This window comes from Anser brachyrhynchus (assembly GCF_964034855.1).
Source record: "Anser brachyrhynchus genome assembly, chromosome: 1".
In the NCBI taxonomy this organism is placed as follows: Eukaryota; Metazoa; Chordata; class Aves; order Anseriformes; family Anatidae; genus Anser; species Anser brachyrhynchus.
Genome location: NC_137694.1, coordinates 110,889,562 through 110,915,252, shown reverse-complemented (window position 1 = coordinate 110,915,252; position 25,691 = coordinate 110,889,562). Strand labels below are relative to the sequence as shown.

General features: G+C 41.8%; 1 protein-coding gene across 4 annotated transcripts in view; it reads left to right on the top strand.

Moving 5' to 3' along the window:
* Positions 1-16,331, top strand: part of APP (amyloid beta precursor protein) — a 244,534-nt gene extending 228,203 nt beyond the window's left edge. For all 4 annotated transcript variants that reach the window (XM_080573113.1, XM_080573114.1, XM_080573112.1 and 1 more), the window contains 3 exons: positions 4,884-4,984; positions 8,038-8,184; positions 15,363-16,331. In XM_080573113.1, the coding sequence (XP_080429239.1) occupies positions 4,884-4,984; positions 8,038-8,184; positions 15,363-15,464 (350 nt within the window). In that variant the 3' untranslated portion in view covers positions 15,465-16,331. The remainder of the gene's footprint in view (positions 1-4,883; positions 4,985-8,037; positions 8,185-15,362) is intronic.
* The last annotated feature ends 9,360 nt before the right edge of the window (positions 16,332-25,691 follow it).

Genomic DNA, 25,691 nt, shown 5'->3' with positions numbered 1-25,691 from the left:
TGGATGTTTTTAATACTGTGGTTTTGATGGCTAAATAGTTTTGTCAGTTTTGCTAAGAAGATGCAAGTTAAAATATTTACCAGCTGAATTGTAGCATTTTAAAATTAAAGTAATTGGGAATGCAACTCCCTAAAGATAGTATGTAATTTAGAAGAAAAAGCACTAATAATTATCATTATTTGTGAGTTTGCAGTGAGGCTGTTACTGTCATTTTTCTTCTTTTATTTTGGCTTTTGTGTTCGAATTGTGTATTTTAGACTTGATAGTGGAAAAAAAACCCATCATTTTGAGTAAGGATTAAGGATCTTGTTTTATAGTTAACTTCTGTTTGTGTTCTTGTCTTCCTTGCAAGCGTATAGCGGTCTTAACTGTTTGCTGTTTGCATCCTACCTTATTCATATTGATAAAATTTTTAGAAAGACCCAGAAGTTTTTTCCTTCTTCAGTTACTACCTTTGAAAACTAAATCTTTGATTTTAGCATGTGTGTCTAACTATGTATTTACCAGGACGGGAAAGTGTATGAACTGGAAACAAAGAGAAGTTTTGTTCAGTAGAAGGTCTCAATTCTGCAATGTAGCATGGTAGAAAGGCAGTTTTTAACTCCATGTTTAATTGTCTTGTACCAAATATTTAATTTATTCTAGTGCAGAGTCATTGTTTTCTTACTATATAATCAGTTGTTTTCGGAAGAGCACCAGATTACCCTCATTGCACTTCTTCAAGTCTTTCTTCTTCCCTTCTAAGGGAGATAGGAGGAAGAAAAAAATTTCTATTAGGTTTGTTAGTGCAATAGAAGTTTATTCTCTTTCTGACCAAAAAAGTGCTAGCTGCCAAAGGCAAGTTTTAGAAAGTGAAACAATATTTAACTGTGTAATAGGAAGTCCTATTTTGTGTTCAGATCCCATGGCATTTTTTTGGTTTGGTGTATAAGGTCAAGTAGACCACCAGACCTTGATCGTATTAGCCCAAAGCAAAAATTTTCTGCCTGATCTCCACAGATTGTTTAGCCTGCTGCATCCTGGAAGCACAGTAGTAGCCTGGAAGTACAGCTCCCTCTCTATTGGGAATGGAAGAAGGGAAGGGAAGCGTCCAAGAAATGTGGCTTCAGGGAAGCCTGAGGGTTTGATCTCATGTTTTTCCAGCAGATGAGCCTACTGGTGAACTTAGCATCCTCTGTCATGCTGTAGCTTATTGCTGTGAAGGCTACTGACCTGTTCTGCCCCCAAATGCTGCTCTAATTCCTGTCTGTGGTGTTTGACTCCATTTAACTGAAGCTAACAAAAACCTACTGTCTAAGCTATCATAGCTCACTTCCAATAAAAGTGGTTAGACCCCAAGAGCAGAGGTACCCAAGCCCATCGTCCTCCCTCTGGCGATGGTGCATACAGGATGCTTAGAGATTTCACCTCTGCCATATTACTCCTAGCACATCCACTGAGCTTTTGGCAGCCAGCGTTTGATAGACTTCCAGGACTGGAAATTGTATTTTACCATTGCATTTAGTATCCCTAGATGAACCTTTCTTCTTTGCATTTGTTCATTTGTATTTTGAATGTTCTTATTATTTGTGCCAGTGAGTTCCACAGTCCAATTTTGCATTGCACCAGATTATATATACATACTTTTCTTTTGTTAGTTTTTAATCTGCTGTGTTATAACCATGTCGGTATTCTTTACTTTCGTTGGAGAAATAATGATTAGTCATTTCTTATATATTTTCACCATGTTGCTCACAGTTGCATAGATATCTGTATTGTTCCCCCTCATTTATCTTTTTCCAGTCTGGGGACTCATGATTTGTCTGGTCCTTCATTGTACAGAAACCATGTCAGTGATTGTCCCCCCTGCTTTGTACCTTTTCTAGTTCTTCTGTCTTTGTTTGTGGTGGGCTGACCAGAAGTGGTAGCTGTATTTAAAATGAAGTTGCATCATTTATATGGTGGTGTAATGACGTTTTCTGTTTTCTCTGTTCCTTCACAATTATTCCTGTCTTTCTCTTCACCTTTCTGACTGCCAATAAGCCAAGTGCCCGCAGAGAATTATCCGCAGTGACTCCAAGGTCTCTGTCCTGGCTGGACCAGAGCCAGTGTAGAGCCCGTTGTGTATGTATAGTTAGGGTTGTTTATCCCTGTGTGCACCACTTTACATTGTACCAACATTAAATATCCCTTCCCTTTTATTGTGCACTCAGAATTTGTAATACCCTTCTGCAGTTCTTTGCAGCTGGTTTTACTTTGACTATTTTATTTTAATTTTTTATCAATAAACTTTGTCCCTGCACCATTCACTCCCTTATCTGGATCACTTTTACAAACAGCACAGCACAGATCCTTGTGGGACCCTGCTGGTAACCTTCCTCCATTGTGAAAAATGCCCGTGTGTTTACACTTTGTTTCATCTCTTTTAATCAGCTGTGGGAAGTCATATAGGACTTTCGCTCTTAATCCTTGCCATCTCAGCTTCTGCCACAGCTTTGATGAGGGATCTTATAAACCTCCTTTTGGAAAGCAAGATTTCCTGAAAGCCAGCTCATCTTTCCCATGTCCTTGCTAGCTTGTTAGTGACCTCCAAGAGATTGGGGAGCAGGACTTCTCTCTACAAAACACAAGTTGATTCTTCACCAATATATTTCATATATGTATGTATATGCTCTAATCAATATTTGTATCTTAAATGGATCTGTCAGCTGTAGCAAACACATTGTGCAGTTCCCGAGGTCCTTGCCCTGGGGGAGTTTCCTCAAGGTGGTTTGGCCAGCATGTCTGAGGGGCAGCCAGTGGGGCCATGGAGAGCAGCAAGCACCGGGGAGGCGGCCTCCTCTCCAGCTGCTTCAGCCACGGGCAGAGAACCAAGTCCCAGGAAAGCCCTTTCCCCCCAGATATTTAAACTATGTGAAACACTGCTATTCCACTCTTGTTTTCCCCCTTTTAATTCTAATAACAAAAAGACAGAAGGTTTGAAGAGGTGAGCCTTGGTGTGGCCAGATACGCATTCTCATTTTCTTCGCTTCCTGTTGACGCAGGTGTAGGGGCTATTTTGAGATGATGCTCAAAGGAGAGTGAATTGTATTCTTAGTTTGGAAAACTAACCATAGCTGCTTCAAGTATACAAAATTAAACCTCTTTTCAGGCACCATGTGGGTTTTATTTCCTTCATCTTCATTTCCTCCTGCGTTTCATTGACAGAACATCATGGTTTGTTTTCAAACTGCGGTTCCTTAAGTACTCAACTGTTCTTGCATTTAGAAGTGGCCTCATATATACATGTCATAATATACTTGTCAGTAGTGTAATGTGGCATCAAAAATCAGATGCTTAATAAAAGAAGAAAGGTCTTTAAGGAATAAAACATTCCTTAAAAAGAAGACACTTAGTAAAGTAGAATTTATGGGGCAGTTGGACTCTTCAAGAAAATAACCATAAATACTTTACCACATGAAGATTATTATTGTTTTCACCTTTATATGCAAGGAAAAAAAAAGGAGAAGAAAAAAAAAGAAAAGCAAGATCATTGCTTTAGAATGGGATTGTCAGTACAGTCTGGAGAAGTTCTTGGGAAGGTCTGTTCTCACTGTCTCATAATATAAAACTAGATCAGCATTTAATGGAAAAAAATGCTCATTCAAAAGCAATAAACGGGGAATAATTATTTCATTCAGTGCTGCTTCAGATTGTGGCACATGGAAGTCTTCAGGAATTTCTTGAGAGTCCAGAGCGATGGTGGAGCACAAGAGCTGTCAGTAGTGCTAAGAATTTTAGAAGAGATTTTCCCTCTGCATCAGAGCTTAAGGTCAACCCAAATATTAAGAATCATTTGGGGCAATAAAATGCTAAAATAAATATAGACAAGGAATATGAAACAGTTTGTCCTTATCACATTAGACAGGGTGAGGAAACAACTTCTTATAAACACCATGCTTCTGCAGTGTTTGTACCTCCAGGAAATATAAATGTCAATCAGTTGCACTGAGAAGGAAAATAACCAGCTATGTGAATATCCATATGTTCTCTACAAGCCAGAGCCAGCTTTTCAGGACAAAACATTCATAGATACACATAGAGGATGCACTGCTCAGCTGTTGTATGTCTGGCTCATTCTCCTAAGGCTGTTTTCCAGGAGGAAATCCTGCCCTTCTTTTCCAGTTAGGCAAGTGCAGCATCTCCCCTTTGTACCCTTAAGGATGGAACAGGACTGCAAACTATAATTAAAATCACTGCAAGCTGTGGTTACTTGGTTTACTGTATCCTTCTAATCAAGAGATGGAGTTACCATGTCTCAGGCAGAAGTCAGTTCTGAGCAGTCTGAAATATAAAAACAAATAAGAACTCTGTAAACTGCACCAACATTATAGGAGATTATTTAGGCTTGTCTGCACATACGATACAGGCTTGCAAGAAACAAGAAAATAGAATATCTGGGATTTCCCACCTCGCACCATGGGTATATGTTTTTTTCCTCACAGCAGCCTGAGCTTAGGGAAGAGAACAGTTTTGGCCTGGACACTAAATTTTCATGACATTGCTAAAGAGGCTATCAGAGCAGATCCGCCTGCATCCTATGAGCCAGTTCAGGAGATCGCTGTTGGTCCCCAGCAGCTTAATTCTTGCTGTGTTTTGTACTGAAAGCCTTTGATGCTTGTACCAACATAGCTGCAGTGAATTAAGGAACATGTAACAGGGGAGAAATTTTACCAGCTCGTTCTGTGTCACCTCAGTGACTGAAGCATCAGACGTACCTCACGTTCCTCCCAGTTCCCTTTCACGCTGCATCACACCTCCTCTGTGTGAATGACACTATCGCTGTGTGCCCTCGTAGTGGTGGAGGTAAGCAGAGGGTAACTGAATCGATGACTTTAACCAATTGTCTTTGCGGTGCAATGCAGGTTCTGGGTTGACCAATGTTAAAACAGAAGAGATATCTGAAGTCAAGATGGATGCAGAGTTCCGACATGACTCAGGATATGAAGTGCATCATCAAAAGCTGGTGAGTGAACAAATGGTTGTTTCTGCATGTGTGTTTTGATTATATCCTGAATGTGTGGGTCAAATATGGCCATGTTTCCCCTGAGTGATGTGGATGCTGAAATTGCCAACAGAAAGGTTCCATGTGAACAGATGATGATTCTTCTGGTTCTCTCTTAAATGGAAGTAAAGCTGGAATAATTTCAGCAGAGAAGATAGAAAGCCATTAAGTCTCACGTGAGAGGAAATTCTGGCCGTTTCTACCCTTGCACTGCCATGTGGTCAGATGTGGTCATTTGGGCAACACCTGTCCCACTGTCTTTCTGTCACCGTCACATAACTAAAGAGAAGAGAAAGGAAAATGCTAAATAAGTTAAAACAAACAAAGAAAAACTCATGGAAACGCAGCATGGTGCAGCAAGAACTAGTGTAACACCATTTCAGGAATAGATTCTTTTTCTGTCAAAACAGATGGAGGTGGTGCATGAAGGAGCTGAACTCCATGGAGCATAACCTCTGGCAAGATCCTGTGCTTTGGCATAAGAGGATACTGGCCTTAGTTTTGTCTATCTGTGTGTTTTGTTCTGTAAGGTATATTAAATTATTAACAGATTAAGGGCAAATAGGAGCAAAATACTGTTCCTCCTTTGAACTGTGTTTCTTATGAACACAAAAATAACAACCAAAAGCAATGGAAGTAGGAATAAGCATCAGTTTCTTAATAAGTAATGAAGAACCCATACAGCAGCATTAGCTGTAAACCTTTTCTGCCTTCTCTTTTGTAAAGGTATATTACATGATGAGATTTCAGTTCCGTGACTTTCTATATCCTGATATTAAACTTGAAAGCTTTTTTTCTTAATATATTCTTAAAGCTAACTAGTGCTGAAAATTAAAATTAACATGGGACTTAAATTTGCATTTGAACTAGGCAATCACTGTGTGAAAAGATATTCTGCCATCTCTTTGATGCTGAGAACTGAGAATTCCCAGTTTGATGAGCTAATCCAAAATGCATTAGCACTAATTTGGGAAATTCTGACATGCTTAGCTCAGATGAGTTAAACACCCTGGTGGAGTAAACCCATGCAAGTTTACTGAAGGGAAGGAACTTGCAGAAATGCATTTTTAGCCACTTGCTCGTTAGTTATCGATCCCGTGTCACACGCACTTCCCCGCGGCGACCTTCAGCATTTAAGTGGTTTGATGCAGGCACTTTGGAGCTGCCAACTGCCCTTCCTGTGGTAGCTGATGGGGAGTGCATTGTAATCCATGCACCCGGGCAATCCACATCATGCTTAAAGTGGGACCTTTCAAGCTTTTTGAAGCATTTAATGCCGTGCTTCTTACCGATAGCCACAACCATTATTTAAAAATCAGCAAGCTGTCCTCTCGGTTATCTGTTCAATTGAGACTGAGCAAGGAGTCCAGTCTTGTTGAGAAAGTCCTGTAATGATGCCTTACAGGGCGTTGCTTGTTTACTGCGTGCCATATCCTAGCTGATGCCCTTCTCCGTTAACTTTAATTCAAAAGCAGTAAGCAGAAAATACTTTCATCTGTGTTTTCTTCTGTGCCCTGGAAAGATTTACTGAAGCAGTCTCCTTAGGATATTGCTTTGAATTCAGCTGTGCATTGCATTTTACATGGAAACTATTGAATTGGTCTGAAATTGTAGTTCTCTTCTTTGTGGGTGCTCACATTTTAGCTGTATATTAAGTTGATTTTCATGACTCAAAATGCTTAAGGCCTTCCTCTGTTGCACATATATATTAGCTGGGGCATTTCACAGGGCTCTGAAATAGTGTGGTAAGACTTTCATTCCTCTGCAGGTAAAATTTGAGAGAAGAAATTATTACTTCACATGAGCTTATGCCAACACTGTCCATTGTGTGTACTTTGCAGTGAATTCTTAACTTTGCTTAAATGTATTTCTTGCTTACAACTAGGAACAATATAAATATTTATACTGCATGTTTTAATACCTCTCCAAGGAAGATTGTGTTTCTTAAAGACTGCAAATGTTATACAGCTCATTATAATTCTCAGCTGGTTTCCTGCTTCCCTCTGCATTTTTGTTAAATGCTTGTCAAAGTATTTAGTCTTTCAGAGTGAGATAGTCTTACAATTCTGTGAATGTAATTTATTCTCTAATCCTTTTTGCCTATTTTGGTTAAAAATAATAATAATAAAAGCCTAATATTGACAAGCAGACAAAAGGCTTGTAAAACATTCATGAATGTAAAATAAAGCGGTATATACAAAAGGGGACAGTGAAAACAATTGTTCACATTTCATATCTGGTCCCGTTGCTAAAAGCCAGTCTTACTGAATGCATAGTAAAGCTTCTTGCTGTTTGCTGATTTGCCTTATCAGTACTTATGATTTAAGTGGATCTTTTCTGTTTTTCACACGAGTCTCACATGAGTACTGTCACCATGCAGGTATAGCTCATTCTCCCTTTGCCCTGCAAAATCGCAGTGCATCCCTTTTTGGTCACTTAGATCAGCATGCTCTCATTTGGACTCTCATTTCTTTGGTGTGAGAATTTACTCCTTGCTGGTTGTGTGCAAGTTTCACTGTTACCCTGAAGGTCTTCACTACTCCTGTATTGAAATACATCAGATGTAGTCCAAACAAGCTGAACAGATGCAGATTTAGGAGAATTTTGATGATTCACATTTGAAATATAAAGACAACTGTATGCTCCCTGGTTACTTCTATACAAGAATATCAGTCATTTTGCAGTTACCTTGATTCACTCACCAAAAAAAAAAAAAAGCCACTACTCTCACTTTTCTTTTGTCTCTAAGTCCCATGTAAACCAGAGACATGGGGATGAGTTTTCCCCTTAGCCACAGCACTGCTACACCAAAGGCAAAACAAATTTCTGAAATTCCTCATCCCCATCTGTGAGAACTTTGTGGTACAACAATCCAGGTTTGATTAATTAGAATGACATATACAGTACTGTTTAATTACTGATACTTCGCTAGGCTTTGTATTGCTGTGGCAGCTGGATGAGTTAACAAAATACTCAGTTTTTTATTAGCCACCATCCTTTATTTTTCTTTGTAGGTGTTCTTTGCTGAAGATGTGGGTTCAAATAAAGGTGCCATCATTGGACTAATGGTGGGAGGTGTTGTCATAGCAACAGTGATTGTCATTACTTTGGTGATGCTGAAGAAGAAGCAGTACACATCTATTCATCACGGGGTTGTGGAGGTAAGAAAAGACTACCAAGCACAAATGGTGTCATGTGCAGCAGTCAACACACCGCTCCATAAACATATTTACAAACAAAGAAACCACTGTTTTGGCTAGCCTTATGTTCAGAGTCTGAGAGGTTGCATCTAGCTGAGTGGAATTAAATTGCCTCATTTTGTAAATTCAGACACAATATAAACCATGCTAAGTTGGAGGCAAAACCACAAAAATCTGTTCTGGAACCATCTCAGACCAATCACTTCATAATGTAAAAGTTCATTTTATAGGAAATTTTAAAGCAGCAAATGAGCAGATACTGCACAAGAGGAAAAATCTGTTTTTACTGTTGGTGGGAGTTCTCACACACACAGTTTTTTTAATTTACTTTGCAAATAAATGTTTGAGGCAGGTCTTCTGTGGATTGTGTTGTATACTTCAAGGATTTTCCCTATACAGATACTTTATTACTTTTTGTTCTCTAAACAAGATTTAACGTTGCCACCAACAGCTTTTGATTTATGGTTAATGTAAAACTCATAAATTTGAGAAACACAAATAAAATATAAGACTCTTATATGGGATTTGCAAGATGAAAACCCCTGTCTCCTCCCAATCTACCAAGTAAATTTGTGGTCAATTTACAGTAATTTAAAATACCTCACCTGTTGCTTGGTTTTAGGACAGGATCTCTATACACAGAAAAACTTAAATGATGAGAACTGGAAGAGGAGTTCATGTAACATTTTATCCCTTATGTATTGATACCTATTTTCCCGTGTGAGTTTCTGGTTTGCAGGTAGTACTTACATTAGCCAGCACCTGAGACATTTATGCTTTTATCTTCCAAAGCTGGTATTTTAAATTTTTGATTGAAACCAAGTCTTATTCAAGTCCATAGTTACGTTGGTTTCACCCTGAGTCAAGTGAACTTTGCATTGGTCTTCCTGGATACATACATGCTTCATAATGCATGTATTCCATTGTCTGGGGCAATTAAGGGTCTTAAAAATGTTTGAGTAAGCCTTTGTGGTAAGCCTCTGTTTGCACGTTCCTGTGACCTTGCTGTGGTTGCCTACATGGTTTGAAACCTTCTAAAGAGACATGGTCAGAAGAGCAGCGATGGCTTGGGGTGAGATTTGAGCACACAGCAAGCCATGCAGAATTTTAGACCTCATTGCAGAAAATAGCAAGCAAGAATCTCAGCTTTAACTTTCCATCTGAGAACTTCCAGCCCATTTTGTAGAAAATTCAAACGGGTTTTAATTCTAAACTACCAAGTTGATTGCTGCTGTCAGTGGTTGTATGTCAGCTGAGGTGTCAGGTCAAAGTCAGTGTGCTTTCCTGCCAAAATGGCTTACCTGGGGGGTCTACACGGAGCTGAACAGAGCTTGCTCACACCAAGCTGCCACCCAGAGGTGGTGGAAGGGAGCTCCTTGCTGTGCACTGGGGTCACCTCACCCTCCTTTGAGTTTAGTGACAGCAGGAATAGGTCAGGAGGATCCTTAGGCCAAAGCCCCAAATCAGACATTGAATGTGGACATACCATTATTGCAGTATGACCTTAAAATTTCAGGTAGGTTTCATCTGATGGAGTGACGTGGTGAAAATAATCATAGATTCTTATGAGCTTTTTTCACTGACAGTGAACTTGGAAATGCTGGACTAGAAATAACATGCCCAAGGTGAACAAGTAATTCATGTCAAAATGACAGCATCACTTAGGGAATCTACCAAGAATATTAGTTGATACATAGTACCACACCATAGATGGTGTTTCCTTGTAGATTTGCTGCACTGTGATTCACATCAGTAGGTAGGACTGATTCTTCATTCTGCCAGACCTGCTCTGTGCAGGTCTTGGCAGACTGCATAGCTTCACTGTCTCGCCTGCAAGAAAGGCATAACATCTGTTTTTGTCGTAGGTTGTTGTAGAAAATTTTCTAGCATGCACTTAGAGAAAAACAGAAAACATAACAAGCACCCAAAGACCCATTTTAAATAGATGTTTAATATTAAAATGTCCTCAAAATTAAGCTGTTCCATTTTAGAGGGGATTAATTTGTCTTTAATGTGCCATGCACAAAAAGCACAAAGGAGCAAAAACACTTGATGTAAAAATAACTGTACATGAGTTCTAGGTTGGCTGAGTATGTTTTAACAAATCTAGCAACCTGTTTGTTGCATGTCAGAAGTTACTGTGAGAATTTTAAGTCTGTGATAATGAATGCAAAATTACAAAACAGGTCCTGTTCCACTTATATTCTTATCTTCCAAAAAGTCAAGTCTGACTAATACTTGTTCTCATTTCCCTATGATTTCTTTAACAAGAGTCATTACTGAAAATCCTGTTAGCCTTTTTTGAAGTCCTAAGGTGGAACACACTTGTCCTATTTTGAAAAGGCGTCATAATAATCTTCTCCAAGTCTGACAATATAAATGTTTCAAAGTGGTTCAGCCTCCCCAGGAAATGGACTGCCACAGTTAAGTAAATAAATGACTGAGTGGTTGAAAATTACTTACTATATGTGCACGTATGAGCTCCAGCAGACATTTTCAAGATGGCTTTTGCTGGTGCCCCCACCCCAGCTGTCTGCAGGAGATTGCTTCCTCCATAATAGCAGGTGGAAAAAGGAGAAGGTCTCACCTCCTGTGCTCCAGACTGCAGCCAACTGTCTCAGCTCACCCTCTCGTTTTTGAAGCTCATTTGTTGTCTGTCACGGAGGCAGCACCTCCAGCAGCAGCAGCTTGTGGGGAGAGGCAGCAATGGAGGGCTCACAGCAGCAGCACAGAAGCCACTAAAATTGTCATAGTGTTCTCCAAAGTCCATCTCTCAAAGTCCAATCTGCAGGTGTGCGTTAGGCAGCGTCCATTTACCAGCATTTAAACAACGATGTTGTGTTTGTTGCATCTCTGAGAGCTGCCAGCACATCCTGTCCGGGATTTTGATCTGTCCTGTGTGTGTAGAGAGAGGCAGCATCTGAATTTAGCTGCAGTATTGCCATCTTCCTGACTCCACACTAGGATTTTCTGTGTGAAAGATTTATAGGCTGAGCAGAAGGAGATAGATGGACAGTCTTAAAAGAGGTTATCTACCTGACCAAGCTGTTTTCTCAAAAGAGATCACACTGCAGAAAAGAGAAGTGTCTAGGCTGCTTCTCTGCAGCGTGGAAGTACCCACACCTCTTAAATGCTGTGTTCAACTCCTGCCACCTCCATAATGGGTGCAAAAAGCTTCTTGAAATGGTAAAGGGCTTCAGTGATTTACTGACAAGGAGATAGCCGAGTTAAAGGCATGTAGTTTGACAGAGCAATACTTAGGACAAAGGTTGTAGGAAAAGAGGAACAGTTTGGCACAGTCGGAATGGGTATAAGCGAGTGGAAGAGAAGACATGCAGGATGAGCAGTAGTGCACGTACGTTGGCAGCGAGATGGATTAGCCTGTGGCAGTCAGCTGCAGGAAAGAGAGGAAGTGCTACAATCCAGTCATTTTAAAGGCTAAATGGGAAATTAAAAAAAGGCTAAGACTGCAACTGGAAGCCTCAATAAATCCCTTTCATCTATAAATGCCATATTTCAGAGGTTATTGGACTTCCACTGTGAACCAGTTTATCAAAGCGCAGCTTTTTGATACATAATATTGTGCAAGGACGTTAAAAATTCAGTCTGATTTCTACCATCCTTCTTCTGTTCCGTTCCCACAAGCAGGTTATGCTGTGTGCTTATCATATCTTCTAGTCCTGAATAAGAAGTGATGAGTGGGAGGCTTAAGCTAAACCAGGTTACAGAGTTCAGCACAGTGTTGTTTGGAGCTTAAATAGGAAGAAGTGCAGCACAGGTTCTGGCATACCCCTCCTTTGCATCCCGTCCTAGTGGGATGAGCCTCCCAAGAGAAAAATCCTCTCAGGCATGTATTGATACACGGTGATGTATCCCCATTTTCTCAGCCCTGGTGCTTCACAGTACGCTACTTTTATGCTAGAAGAGAACCTTGCGGGGTTAGCTGTGAACTCAGAGGCTGTCACTTCTCGATGTGGACAAGCATCAGATAATCATGTAGCACAGAGTTACTGCGTGCAAGAACCACAGCTGGCCTGATGTCACAGCAGCCCAATCGAGAGTACAAGGAAGGGTGGCTTTTCCCGTGCGTCTGCATTGTATTCTTAGTTTCTGTAAGCACTAAAAAAGGCTACTGGAACACTTGCAATTTCCCCTGCTTTGTTCTTCTGTTTCCTTCACAGCCGCATTAGTGACAACAGCAGTGGCAGCAGATGGCACGCGGTGACATTGTCACAATGGAAATAGTTAACACTGTTAAATTTGCATGGTCCTCAGGGCACAGATTAGGCCTTTTATGTGTTTGTACAAGAATATTAGACCCTGCTGCTGTTACAGTGATGAAACATTCACTTGAAAACAAGTGGTCTGCAGCAAGGTGATAGCATCAGCAAATTGCCAGAGACTGACTCGCTGCACATGGGTGTGGGCAGTGTAAAAAGTTGGTAACCCGCGGAGAAAGGACGTGTAACACAGCAGGACGTGCCCAAGCACCTGGAGAAGCTCGCAGAGACGAGTGCTGTGAGCTGTAGCAGGTCTGTCACCGCCTCGCACCCGCGCTCCCGTCTGCCCTCTCTGGGCTCCCCGGGGAAGGGAGGCTACAAGGGACAACGTGAGCAGCAGGCACAGACACGGCTCCAAAATGCGAGCGCTGCTCAGCCAGTGCTTGTACACAAGTGTCCTGGGGACTTGCTTGTGGAGGTTGGAGAGGAGACGGGCTGTGAAATCCCCAGGGGTTCTCCCGTCCTCGATGGATTGAAATGATTGCTGACAGCCAGGCTGAGCGCTTGGCGCTCGCATGGGCAGGCCAAGGGAAACTTGCATTATTCTGTCCATAGAAAACAAAAAGTGTCTTCTGTCACTTCTGGAGAGGGAGAGAGGCAGGGAAAAAAGAACACAATTTTTTTTACCCCAAATTTCTAGCATAAGAGAAATCTGGAAAGAACAGTTTAAAACAAGAGCGCCATCTCTCTAACCAGTATCTCACTGCCTGAGACCATGCTGCAGGAGGCGAAGAAATTGATGTATTTTGAGTTTGTTGCATAAGGGAATTACTTCATGCAAATCCAAAAACAAACAAACAAACAACAACAAAAAATAAACACCTTCGAATAACAGTGTTTTAAGAGCAAAAAGGCCGGGTCATATTGCAGAATTGGAAACACAGGAAGCCCTGTGTCAGTTCAGCCCAGTGACCTTTCCTACCTGTCATCCTGTTTCCTACTGGCCCAAAATAAGGGCTTGCTGGAAAGCTTGGGACTTCCAGCTATGGAGAGTTTTGCACTAGCTTGCAAGTGAAAACAGTATGTGACCCTTAAAGTTGAGTATTTCACAAAAATGTGTAATTTTTGCATCAGAAAGAGATTTGATTGAAAATACAATGCTGATTGGGGGTGCAATTTGGGCATTGGAACATGAGTGAGATTTAGAAGATAGGAAAAGGGATCAGATTCAGGGTTAGCAGTTGATCTGAGCAGTCAGATATACTTGCCACACACAGAAGCATTTCTTCTTTTAAGTAATAAGTAAAAGACCATCAAGACAGAAAATGGCTCTGAGAGGAGCCATTTTCTGGTGTTACTGCAGGGAAGGTGGTGCGGTAGTATAACATACCACAATAAAGGAACGTCCAGAAAAATAAGTTGAGCAGCTTGCATTTGTCCCAAGCGTGGAAGAACACACCTTTCATCTTTCTCCAGAGTATCAGGTAACAACTTATAGATGGCCATACTCTGCCCTCACTAAGTTGAGTTATCTCCAGTATTGTAGAGTAGATTTTAAATGAGTATCAAATAAAAATACTTTTCCTTTACTTTTTTTATTAAATGGCTAGAGTAAGCTTACCTGCTATGTAAGACTTCTTGAGAGAATACATTTTCCATTATCCAAAAGGTTATTTTTATGCTAAAATTTAATGGCTGTTTTTCCTAAAGGTCAGTACTTACAGAAATCCACAGGAAAAGGTTCATACTCAGTACTTTAGTCTAGAGTCTTAGGCACCTTCTCAATGTTAAATTCTTGACAGTGCAAAATTCAGTTTTTATCTTCTGTTTTAAGAGCTGTCAAACATTGGAGATAAGAGAGCAAGTAAAACAGCTTACAAGCAGACTTTCTTAGCTGTGTTTTAATAGATAGTTAGCAAGATAGCCAGGATATGGTAGGTTTTGAATACACAACAGCTACTGAGTTCATACAGAAGAGGCAGAATACCTAATTAGTATTTAGAGTCAGTTGTCTCCCGCTCTAATTTGATGGAGTTTTATATTACTGAAATATTCAGTGAAGAAAGGAAATAATTTGTGGAGCTGCAAGTACTAAATGGAGAAGTCTTGACTGAGCTTTCTTTATGCCCATCTTCCAAGTAATCAAGAAAGGTCAATTTTTGGTATGTAGAAATATTTAAACAGTGTAGACATGGCGAGGTTTTTGTCACTAAACTTAACTAAATACAACCTTGAAGCCAGAGAAGTTCAGTTTCAGTGAGTGCATGGGGTGATTGTCTCGCTTTCTGCCTGGCTGCTCTGGCTACTCTTTTCTTTTGCACCCTCATTTTATTTTTGCCAGTTATTTTTTAATGGTCTTGAGACCACAGCACTTGCAACTGATCTGAGAGTACAGTATAGACAGAACGCATCCTCAAACCACTTAGTTCAGCTTCTTCTATTATTTCATCAGCTTTTTCTTTTCTTTAGAAGAGATCCAGTTCATTCCTAGTATGGATGCTTTATGTATCCTAGGAGAAAAAATGTAATAATGGGGGACTAGCAGGGAGATGCAAACCATATCTCCTTTTTTAATTTGCAGCATAACATGTTTCCTGAACCAGACAACAAAATCCAAAGGTGGTGTTGCTGAGTTTGGTCAGCTACTTCTGAAGTCCTAGCAAAAATTCAGGTTGCAGACTAGTTCCTGTTGCCTTATCTTTTGCTGGGTATTACTGTATCCAAAAAGTGAAGCACGACTGTCTAAGCTAGAAGGGACGTCTCTTGCAAGTTGCTCTTTAAAGCTATTGCATTTTAGAGGATGCTTTCTGCCTGAATGCATACGGGGGTACAAAGTATGCCTGATGGCCTAGTGAGGAAGCATGAGATGTGCTGTGAATTAAGCAAAAATCTGAGCGTGGTTTCTCCTTCTCATGACAGGTGGATGCTGCAGTGACACCAGAGGAGCGCCACCTTTCCAAGATGCAGCAAAATGGCTACGAAAACCCCACCTACAAGTTCTTTGAACAGATGCAGAATTAGGACACCACAGCAGCCTCATGAGTTGGACAGCAGAATGATTGCTTCACTGCCCATTGGTGTTCAGTTATAGAATAACGTGGAAAGAAACAAAAACACTCTGTTTTATTATTTACTCATTATCGCCTTTTGACAGCTGTGCTGTAACACAAGTAGATGCCTGAACTTGAATTAATAAAATCAGTAATGTATTTTCTCTCTCTTTCTCTTTACATTTCAGTCTTTACACTACATTATTAATGAATGTTTTTTGTGTACTGTAAAGAGTTTAGCTGTATTTAACTAGTGCATGGATAGATTCTCTTTCCCAATTATTTATCATGTAGCTCCTTAGCCAGTTGTATATTATTCTTGTGATTTGTGACAAAAATTAAGTCCTAATTGAAATATGCTTTAAGAATTGATGGGGGATGCTTTCGGTGTCTGTGGGGTTTAGCTGCTTCTCTTTGCTGAGCGTTTTTTTCTCACTATGCATTTTAAAGTAAAACAACATTTTTTAAAAAGTATTCCAGATGAGTTATTGAAATTCTTTTCCTCTGCAGTTGCATTTTATTGTACAGATTGTTGCTCCTGCTGTATTAGTGACGTAGAAATCATGGGAATACACATTTGTTTCTTTGTGCCTGTTTTATGTGCACACTTTAGGCATTGAAAGGTAAACCTTATTTTCTTTTCCATGTATCTTTTTTGGATCTTAAAAAATATTAAAAAGAATCCCTGTTAATTGTGAGCACTTCTGGGGGGGGGAAAAGTGCCTGCTGGTCGAAAATTAACAGGGATCCTCTGCAGGATGATTGTACAGAACCATTGCTTATGAATTGATAGCTTTCTACACTGTGTTACATAAATAAATTAAGAAAAAAAAAAAAACTTTTGGGCAAGAGTTTTCTTTGGAAGGCAGAATACAAAGATTTTGAAAGCTACTTAAACTGGGAACATCGTGTATTCACCCCAGGAGAGGGATGGAAAGGGATTTTCCTGTGAGGATGGTGACAGTCACTCCAACCAGAGCAGGAGGAAAATGGCAGTGAGACGTGGTGGGATAGAGGGGCACTGACAGTGTGCAGGAACCCATGCTGCAGAGCCCACTCGCCAGGAGAGGTGGTTGAATAGACCTGGTGAGCTCCAAGGTGGCCTCTGTACCCAGCTCATGGTGAGAACCCCTCAGGCTGAGCTTGGGGGTGGTGCTGGAAGTTGAGCTGTGGTGTAAAACCGGAGGTACCTATTACATGAACAAGAAAAAGGTGACTTTTGTTTCTCTCCAGCAACTGGGTTAAATGAGGACTGAAGAAACAGATAAAAGTAGACTAATGACAGCAAGATACATCTAATGAAAGCCACTAGGTAACTCATTTTGTCTGCAGGCCACAGCAGCCTCTTCTCCAGCATCACCTGTGACGTTTGCCCCCACAGTGAGAAGCGTGGCAGCAGTGGGGCTGCACAGCTCAGGTGAGTGGATGAGTCACTGCAGACCTCATTAAGACTGACACAATTTCCAACCCTGTGGAGCTAACTTGTCCCTCATCCGCGTCCGTGACCTTCCACAGAGCCTTGCTGGTTCAGCTGATCCACCTGCTGGCCCGGGACACGGCTGTGCTGGCCGCCTGGCCAGGAGGGGTGTTCGTTCAGCGAGAGACAGCCCAGGCAGGTGTTTCATAAGCCACCTGCCAGGATGCAGGAAGAACGGGCACTTGCTGCTCTGCGCTGGCAGCAGAGCTACCTGTTGTGCATCACCAAACAGGGGTGTTATTCCCTTTGCTCTCCCATCCCACTGTACTGAGGGAATTCATTGCAAGGGATCAGGGCTATGGGAATGGTTGGTGTTATTTCGAGACCCTTTGGTACCAGGATTTGATAAAGAATTTGCAGATGTCCTTTGTTTCACAAATATTTAGGGTTAATCTCCTATCTGCTATTGTAGATCTTGTTATATAGGTCACACGTACCCCTGGAAAGAAATACTTAAGACTGTCTTCTGTGCGCTGGTCCAGTATCGTAGGAAAAGATTCCACTTCAGGGGCAAGGCAGGATATAATTCAATTTAGTGCAGTCTCATTAAAGAAGCATTATCAAAATTCCTTTTAGGAGAAGCTAGAGTAATCCCTAAGATATAGAGGGCCACCAGCCTTTAGAGCAAATCCCATTTATAATAGCATAATACCATGCAATCCTAGTTATAGAAAAATGCAATTTCTTTGAACAGTAATTGCCAGACAGTGAATTTGATGGTGTGGGGTTATTTGTCCAGTGAGACTTCAGTGCTGCTCTTTCCACTCGTGGATCAACTTTTAATTAATCACGCTTTTACTGCACTGATCAATCAATCAGTTTTTACAATTCTCTCCATATATGCACACTCTTGAAAGAAAGGCAATAAAGGCACACCTTGACACACGTAAAGCATAGGAAGCAAAGAAAGTTCCTGAAACTTGAAGACTAACACTCCTGCAGTTGCTGCAAGCCCAAAAGCAATTTATCACAGTTCCCAGGTAATAGCAGCAGCCTTCTTTCTGCCTGTCTCTAGCCATGCAAGCTCCTTATTGTGGAAAGATTATATTAGAAGTGAATAAAAACAGTTTGACAGGCTCATAAAGCAGAAAAGCTGACAGAGAGAGGTAGCTGATCACCTCACTTTCCTGTGCAGGATGGATTGGGTATCAGCTGCTCCAGCAATAACTAAGCAGGTCATTTGCTTGCAGCTATGGGCTGGAAACAAAATTCCACTCCCCAGACCTAAGGAAATTATTCTTGGGGAAAAAATAAACAAAATAAGAATATCCCTGGCTGTTGAGCTGATACATTTGACAGAACCAGGCTATGGAGCACTCACAGGTGTGGTTTGATCAGCAGAGCTGGGGCAGAGGGTCCCAGCTATGAGGTGGTCTAGGAAAAACAAACCTAGAGCCGGTGTTGCTCTTATAGAGAACCTCCTGCAAGTGGCTGTGTTTTCCATTAGATGTGTCATGACCCTCACACAGCTCCATCATCTCCGTCCTCATTATTGCATTTACCAAAGCAATTTTAGTGCCTTCGCTGTGTGGCCTAACAGCTCACGTTTATTGTTTAAACTAATGGATTTTGTGGGCAGTGGGTAAACAGGGTGTTAAAATGCCTCTAAGCAGCAAGATTGAAAATATCCTCATGGCAGATGAGAATGGATTACAAACAACACCATGATCAGCATCCTGGTTGTGTTCCCGTGCAATTTTTCTGCCACTCAGAATGTGAGCATCTCAGCTCTGCCAGCAAAGGATGTCTTTGCCGGTTTGTCTTGCTGCTGCCATGCAGTTCTCCACCTTCTGCCCCACCTTCTTCCTCGAAAAAGTCAGTGCTAAATCTTTCCTGCAACTTTCCATGGTCCTGGGAAATTTATTTGGCAGACTATACAGAAAAATCCTTTAAGCTTCCAAATATAAGTACTGGGATTTATTTAGAGATAATAAGGTATTCTGGCTTTAATAGGATTCTTAGTTAAAGCTGAATTTGGACATTGCATTTAAGAACGTCTCCATAGCCAGTGTTTCCTCTGTTGGCTACCCAGTTTCTCTGGGACAGCTCACTGTAGAAAAGCTTCCAGACCAATTTCAGATTTGATTTTACCTAGATCAAAAGGTAGACATTCCTCTTTTGAAATGCTGCTTATGAAAAAAATACAGAGAGAAAAGAATAGATAGCACAGAGCAGACTCCCCTCGTTGGGGGCTGAGCAGCTACTGCAGGAAGAAGATCCTTGAAATAACTGTGACACTGCTGCTGGTCCAAAATGGGACACGGTAATTATGGCTATTTTGAGTCCCTGATTGCTACACCAAGTCCCTCTAACTACGCCTAAATGCTGCTTCAGGCTATCGCTCTGGGGAGCATTTCAAGTGCAGGATCCTGTTTTCATTTAATTAGGATGAGGGATTGGGAGAAACAGACGAAATCCCATTTACCCCATATAACTCTTCTCTAAAAAGGGTTTGAGGAAAGAGTTCTGCACCACTGCCAGCTCTGCACAGAGACGGGAGCAAACATGAGCTACATCCAGCAGAGATCCCTGCCAGGCAAACAGGAGGGAGTAGAACGCCTGTAACGTAGTGTGGCCTCTAGAGCCCTTTGATAAAAAACATCCTAGAAAGAATAAAGAGTGAAGAAGACGGTTTTGTTTTCCTTTTAATGAGCTTATTGGGAAAAAAAAAAAAAAAAGAAGAGGTGATGAGGAGGGAAGGGAGAGGTCTGCCTTCATGATACTGTTTGTGCCAAGAGGCTCGCCGGCCCTGTGGGCCGTGTGGTGCGCCCCGGTGCAGTTGGCCTGGAGCCGGGCGCCATTTTGCCACAGGGCAGGAGCAGCCGCGTCTCACCACGCTGCAGCACAGCGACCGCTGCTCAGTGGGGACAGCCGCCGCTCTCCGTGGGGCACCCCGCTGTGACCAAGCAGCTGCAATGGCAAGGCAAGGGCCCTGCTCTGGGGGCTGCCTTGAGGGAGACCGCTGAACGATGTATTTGGCCTGCAACACAGTAGTGCCCACCCATGGCAGTCATGTCAAATTGGCCACTTGTGAGCTGTGTGTGAAGGGCTCAGGGCCACAGATGTCGGGTACGGGCGATGCTCAGACATTGTGGGGAGGCTGCACCATGTTACACTAGCTGGGTGTCGTGGTATAACCCTGGTGGGTGGCTGAGCCCCACACGGCCTCTCGATCACTCACCCTCAGTGGGACTGGGGAGAGAACCAGAAAGGTGAAAGTAAGAAAAATTGTGGTCTGGGATAAAGGCAATTTAATAGGTAGAGCAAAAGCTGTGCTCACAAACAAAGCAAAGTAAAGCATTCTTTGGCTACTTCCCATCAGCAGGCAGGTGTTTGGCCATCTCCAGGAAAGCAGGGCTCATCACGCATCTTGGTTTCTTGGGAAGACAAACGCCGTCACACAGACTGTCCCTCCCTAATGTTTATTTCCCCACATTTTATTGCTGCACACAACATTATGTGGAGTGGGATAGCCTCTTGGTCAGGTAGGACATCCCTATGGTCAGTTGAGGCTAGATGTCCTGGCTGTGTCCTCCCCCAGCTCCTGCTACACCCCCATCCTCCTCGCTAGTAGGACAGCATGAGAAGCTGAAAAGGCCTTGGCTCTGTGCAAGTACTGCTCTGCAACAACTAAAACGTCAGCATGGTATCAACACTCTTTTCATCACAAATCCGAAACACAGCACCTATGAAGAAAATTAACTCTATCCCAGCCACAGCCAGGACACTGTGATAAAGCCTGATGACAAGTTTATTGTTATGATAACATATCAGCGGTTGTGAAGACTGGTATCTTGTTCTCTGCCTTACATGTGTCCTGCCCCAGGAACACCTGGAAGGACTCTGTTTACTGGCGTTGTGAGAAGGCAGCACAGAAAGAGATGCTTCTGGGGGGAGCTTAACTGCAGCAAAACTGGCTTTAGCATCTGGGGAGTTATTACAGAGACCCTGGTCAGCTGCCAGTGCACTGGAAAAGGTCATACCTGCCTTGCAGAAATTATCTTTAGAAACTGCTTATTTGCAACAGGATAAAGCTGCCCCAGATCTAATGCAAACACAAACAATGAAGCAGTTGTTCTACCATGAGCTGCAACCAGTCTTTTTAAAAATATTATTTGTACCCATTACCTATACAAAGTGTTGCAATATAGTTTACCTTTTGCTTTTCTGGCATGGAGAACTTGCATTGCCAAAGCATTTGGCTGTTTTTGGCAATTGGGCTGATAGAAAATCTACAGGCTGCAGGCTGCCAAAATTAATCAGCCGAAAGAGTTTAGGAGTCACCAGCCTGTATTTTGCAAAACCTAGACTTTATATGGTTGTTATAAAAAAGGTATGTTAAAGCTAGCCATAAAGAATGAAACTCTCTTCAATGCCCCAAGATAGGTGTCACCCTTATAAGCCCCCATTAACAAAGAGGAAGTCACAAGGAGCTAGGCGATGACAGGGAGCAAATGAGCTGCTTTCCCTCGAGGAAAGCTGGCCAGGCCTATGTATACCTTGCCAAGGAGAGCCCTAAAACCCCAGTTCCAGTCTGGCCCAGAGAGGGTGTCAGGGCATCTCTACCAAATCTGTTGTCACCAGGGCACACTAAAGGTGCATGTGTCCACAGAGAGCGAAGCAACTTTCATTCACTGCTGAGAGAAGGACACACCTGGAGCCACAAAAAGATTTCCTCCACGATCCCCATACTACTCATGATCTGTAGTTCATCCAGAAAACAACCAACTCCTCCCCTCACCCTTAAGCAGCTCCACTCTTCAGCAAGCCCGTTAAGCAGGGACCAAAGGCAACCTTTCAAAGGGTGTAAGACCCCTGCTGTGGAGTGGAGTCTCCAACAAAGGAGGCAAAAGTCGGTTTTGCACTGCATACCACTGGTGTGACTAAGGCTCTCCTAAGCCTACCTAGAGGGGAACAGAAAGAATAAGGAATAGCAGAAGTAAATAAATGGATATATCATATCAGAGCAAAGGTCCACCTAGCCCAGCATCCTGCCTCCCATGGTGACCAAAAATGGGTAAGGGCATAACAGCACATGAAGATTGCAGTGCTGCTTTCCTTTGATAAGTTTCAAGCCTTATAAAAAAACTGTGGCTCAGAGGAAGACACTGCTTTTGTATTTAATTACCTTCAGTGAAGGTCTTTTCTGCAACCTGTCTAGCCACTCTTAAGCCAACACACAATTTAGCATCCTGAGACAGCCTAAGTACGTGTAGTGTGAATAAATAGATAGATAAATAAAGAAAGAAACCTCTTTTTTTGCTTGTTTTGGACTTTCCATCTAATAATTTGATTTGATGTTCCCTAATTCATCTACCAGAAGAAGCACTGAGGAATTGATCTCTATTTGTCCTTCAATACTATTTTCAGCATATCAGTACTATATCTCTATTTGTACTTCAGTTAGAGATTTCTTAGATATCCACTGTATTCTCCCTTCTTAATCTCTGTCAGGACTCCTTGATGGGTGCGAGTAACCAAGTGTATGGTGGCTGGTGCAAACCTCCGGGAGCATTTAATGTCCTCAACGCCTGACTGAAACAAGCATATCCAGAACCTAGTGGGGCTTAGATGGGATGCAGGCATGTTGGCCCTCTATAATAAATACCTCAGCTGAGTGTGTCCAGCCAAAATAACTGCTGCTGCCTTTGGCATCTAATGATATCTTAATGCAGAGTCACATTTGTGATATGGAGTCGTTAGAATAAAACCCAGCACTTTTAGGCAATTGGCATGTCTGAGAATAAGCCGTTTTTAATTTGGCTGAACGTGTACCAGTCCCACCAGAGGACTGAATTGTCATTCCGAGCATGACTTTGATCACAAAATGTGATGCTTAAATGTAATGGTTAAGCAACATAATGCAAATCAGAATGATAATTTTGCAGATTCCTCAGAACTTCCATCGTCTCTAGCCTTTGGGCAATATTAAGGAATCGGGATTCAGTATTGTTTTTGTTAAAGTTGCTGCTGACCTTACGGCTAAATCTAAACAATATCAATGCAGATTGAAGGCAGCTTCAGCTTCCCTATCTCAATTCCAGACAGAAAGATAGTCTCAGTACTGGGGCAGGTGAGTAGATGTCATTTTGGACTTTTCTCTGTAACGTCATAATAAGAAAGGTATGTGCAATTAGAAATCTACTGGATGGCTGGTTCATTTGTTGGTACAACAATAACAATAGATGAGCCTACGTACACTGAGCCTCAGATACCAGCTAGGTGAATAGGCTCGAGTTCAGCAAGCTTCCAGACCTGGCTCACCTCCAGCTGCCTCCAGCTAAACCCCACTGGCTCATACATACTTTCTGCCCTTGCAGCAAAGCCACATCAATTCCGCTCTAGGAAGATGTCTGTGGTCCCACACCACTGCTCCTTGGATGGCAGAGTGACAAGGATGCAATGAGACCAGCCACCGGCCACCCCTCCCAGCCATGCTGCAGGTAGATGTGCTGAGGAAGCCAGGATTTTACGTTCTGTATTCACTGAAGTATGGTCTCAGCCCCATGCCCACGTACCAGCTTGGGTCCATTCGATGTGCTGTAAAGAAGAGACACTGCTTTTCCTGACTTCAGAGAATGAAGATTTTGTCTCAACATGCTTTCTGTTTCCTAGTGATAAGGCCAGCGACAAAAGCCTTCCTCAGCATTTGGGGCACAACAGTCCTCCGTCATCTGAAGTGGTTTCAGACGTACTTTTCCCATTTATCCCAGCCTACACAGTGAGATGGCTGTTCAGCACTGGGAGAAGATTGAGCATGTGCCATCTCACAGCACCCAGTTAACTGAGCCTGGGAGAAAAAAAAAAAAAAAAAAGAAAAAAAAAAGAGCCTAAGAAGGTTACTGTAAGGTAGTCATGAGTTTGGAGTTGTTTTTTTTCATCCAGATGGGAGTAGTTGTGTTCTGTGTTTAAAATCTCTTGCACAAAATAAACAAGGAGCAAAAACATCACCTCAGCTGTATTTTAGGAGCAAAAGAGTAAACCTTGCATGGTTTCTGGAAGGAGGAGACATACAAACCTACTTTCTGGGGAGGATTTATTGCCCTGCTTTAAGATAGGCAGAGGCAGATCTCTGAACCCCTGAGGATAAGGAATAAACATCTACATTCTCAGTATTTCTTGCTGGCTTGTTCTGGAGGGCTTTCCACTCATTATCCTGACTTTAAGACTTCATCTGAGGCTTGGGAGCCACACACATTAAAAAACTCTCACAGCTTTTATGTGCATCAGTCTTCTATTGATCTGCCTAAAATCATGAGCCCTGGCATGTGGCTTTGATAGCCATGTGTGAAAGCTGTAGCAAGTTTAGTTGAAAGAAGGAGCATTCTGCAGCATTAGCAGTCCTGTGCATGCAAAACATGTGCTTGAGCAATGCAGGATCTCAAGACTTCAATATATTATGCATTCTTACCTGCCTCCCAGTTTCAGGACCTTGAAGATATGCTCACATCTCACTTCCAAGCCCTCAGCAGCAGTCACATGGGCTACAACCTGCTTGTGATGCTGTGGTCGAAGCAGAAGGTAAGGTATTGTGAGACCCAGTCCGTCACCAGCCCAGGAGAAATCCCTAATGTTGCTGAGACTGACAGAGAGCAAAAGATGGTATTGCCCTTTTGGGATTATAAACTTGGCATTAAAATATAAAACAAAGCAAGCAAACAAACAAACAAACCCAGAAACCTTCCATAATGTGCTTGTGAAAGAAAGCAATTTCATGTCTGAAATCTTATCAAGTTAGCATAGCTAAAACACCTACTTCTTTAAAATGTAATGCTTATATGCAGGCAAGACATCAAGAGTTGGAATTAGACTCACAAGCAAGCATGAAAATCCACTTTGTCATCAGTAAAGTCTCCTTCCTAGCCCACTAGTATGCAAAACCGCAAACACATCTAATACCTATTCAAACAATTTCTCCTACTGGTTGGGAAGGAAGACAGAAAATGCTACCACTTTTTCTATTTTGCAATAACTGGGAGCTGTTTGAGGTGCACAGCTCTGCGACTTTATAAAACACACAAGATTCTCATTACCATTGAATTTTATATCGGAGAGTTCAAATTTGAATACACAGCTCAGGAAATTTGTAAGTTAAAGGCCGTAATAAAAATAAGCCTTTGTCACACATTCAACTATATTAAGAGTACACACTTGTAGATGCATCTCTCTGAACCTATAATTACAATAAACTCTAAATATACGCACTGTGTAGGCAAGCCAATGTTAGCTGAATGGCATTTTAAATGGCTCCATATGCTTTTGACTGAACTACTTTGTAAATGTACACAATAAAGTCCTCAATGTCTTGCTACTGCATAATGTTTTCTATGGTTTTATAGTGCTGCAGACTATTACACAGCTCAAGAACAAACTCCAGTTCCATTTACAAAACACAAAACCATGGGTTTATTTAGACTTCTACTTGGATAATTTTTTTCCAGCTTGGCTGCAGACTGCATAAGCTATAAACTCTTCCAAAGTGTCTTTTTTTTTCCCCCCAACTCTGACAGCACTTGGCTCAAGGAAACTGTGGTCCAAATTTGGTGCTTCTTCAATAATAAATAATCGGACCTCAATGAGTGTTGCTAGCCTTTTTGTATCTACAAGCAGTGATCTCACTTACTTTAAAAGGAGGCAAGGTATTGCCTTTGTAAATACATCACATTTTGCATTTTGCATCTGCTTTAGATTGGGAATGCTCAGCCCAGGACAAGCAGTAAA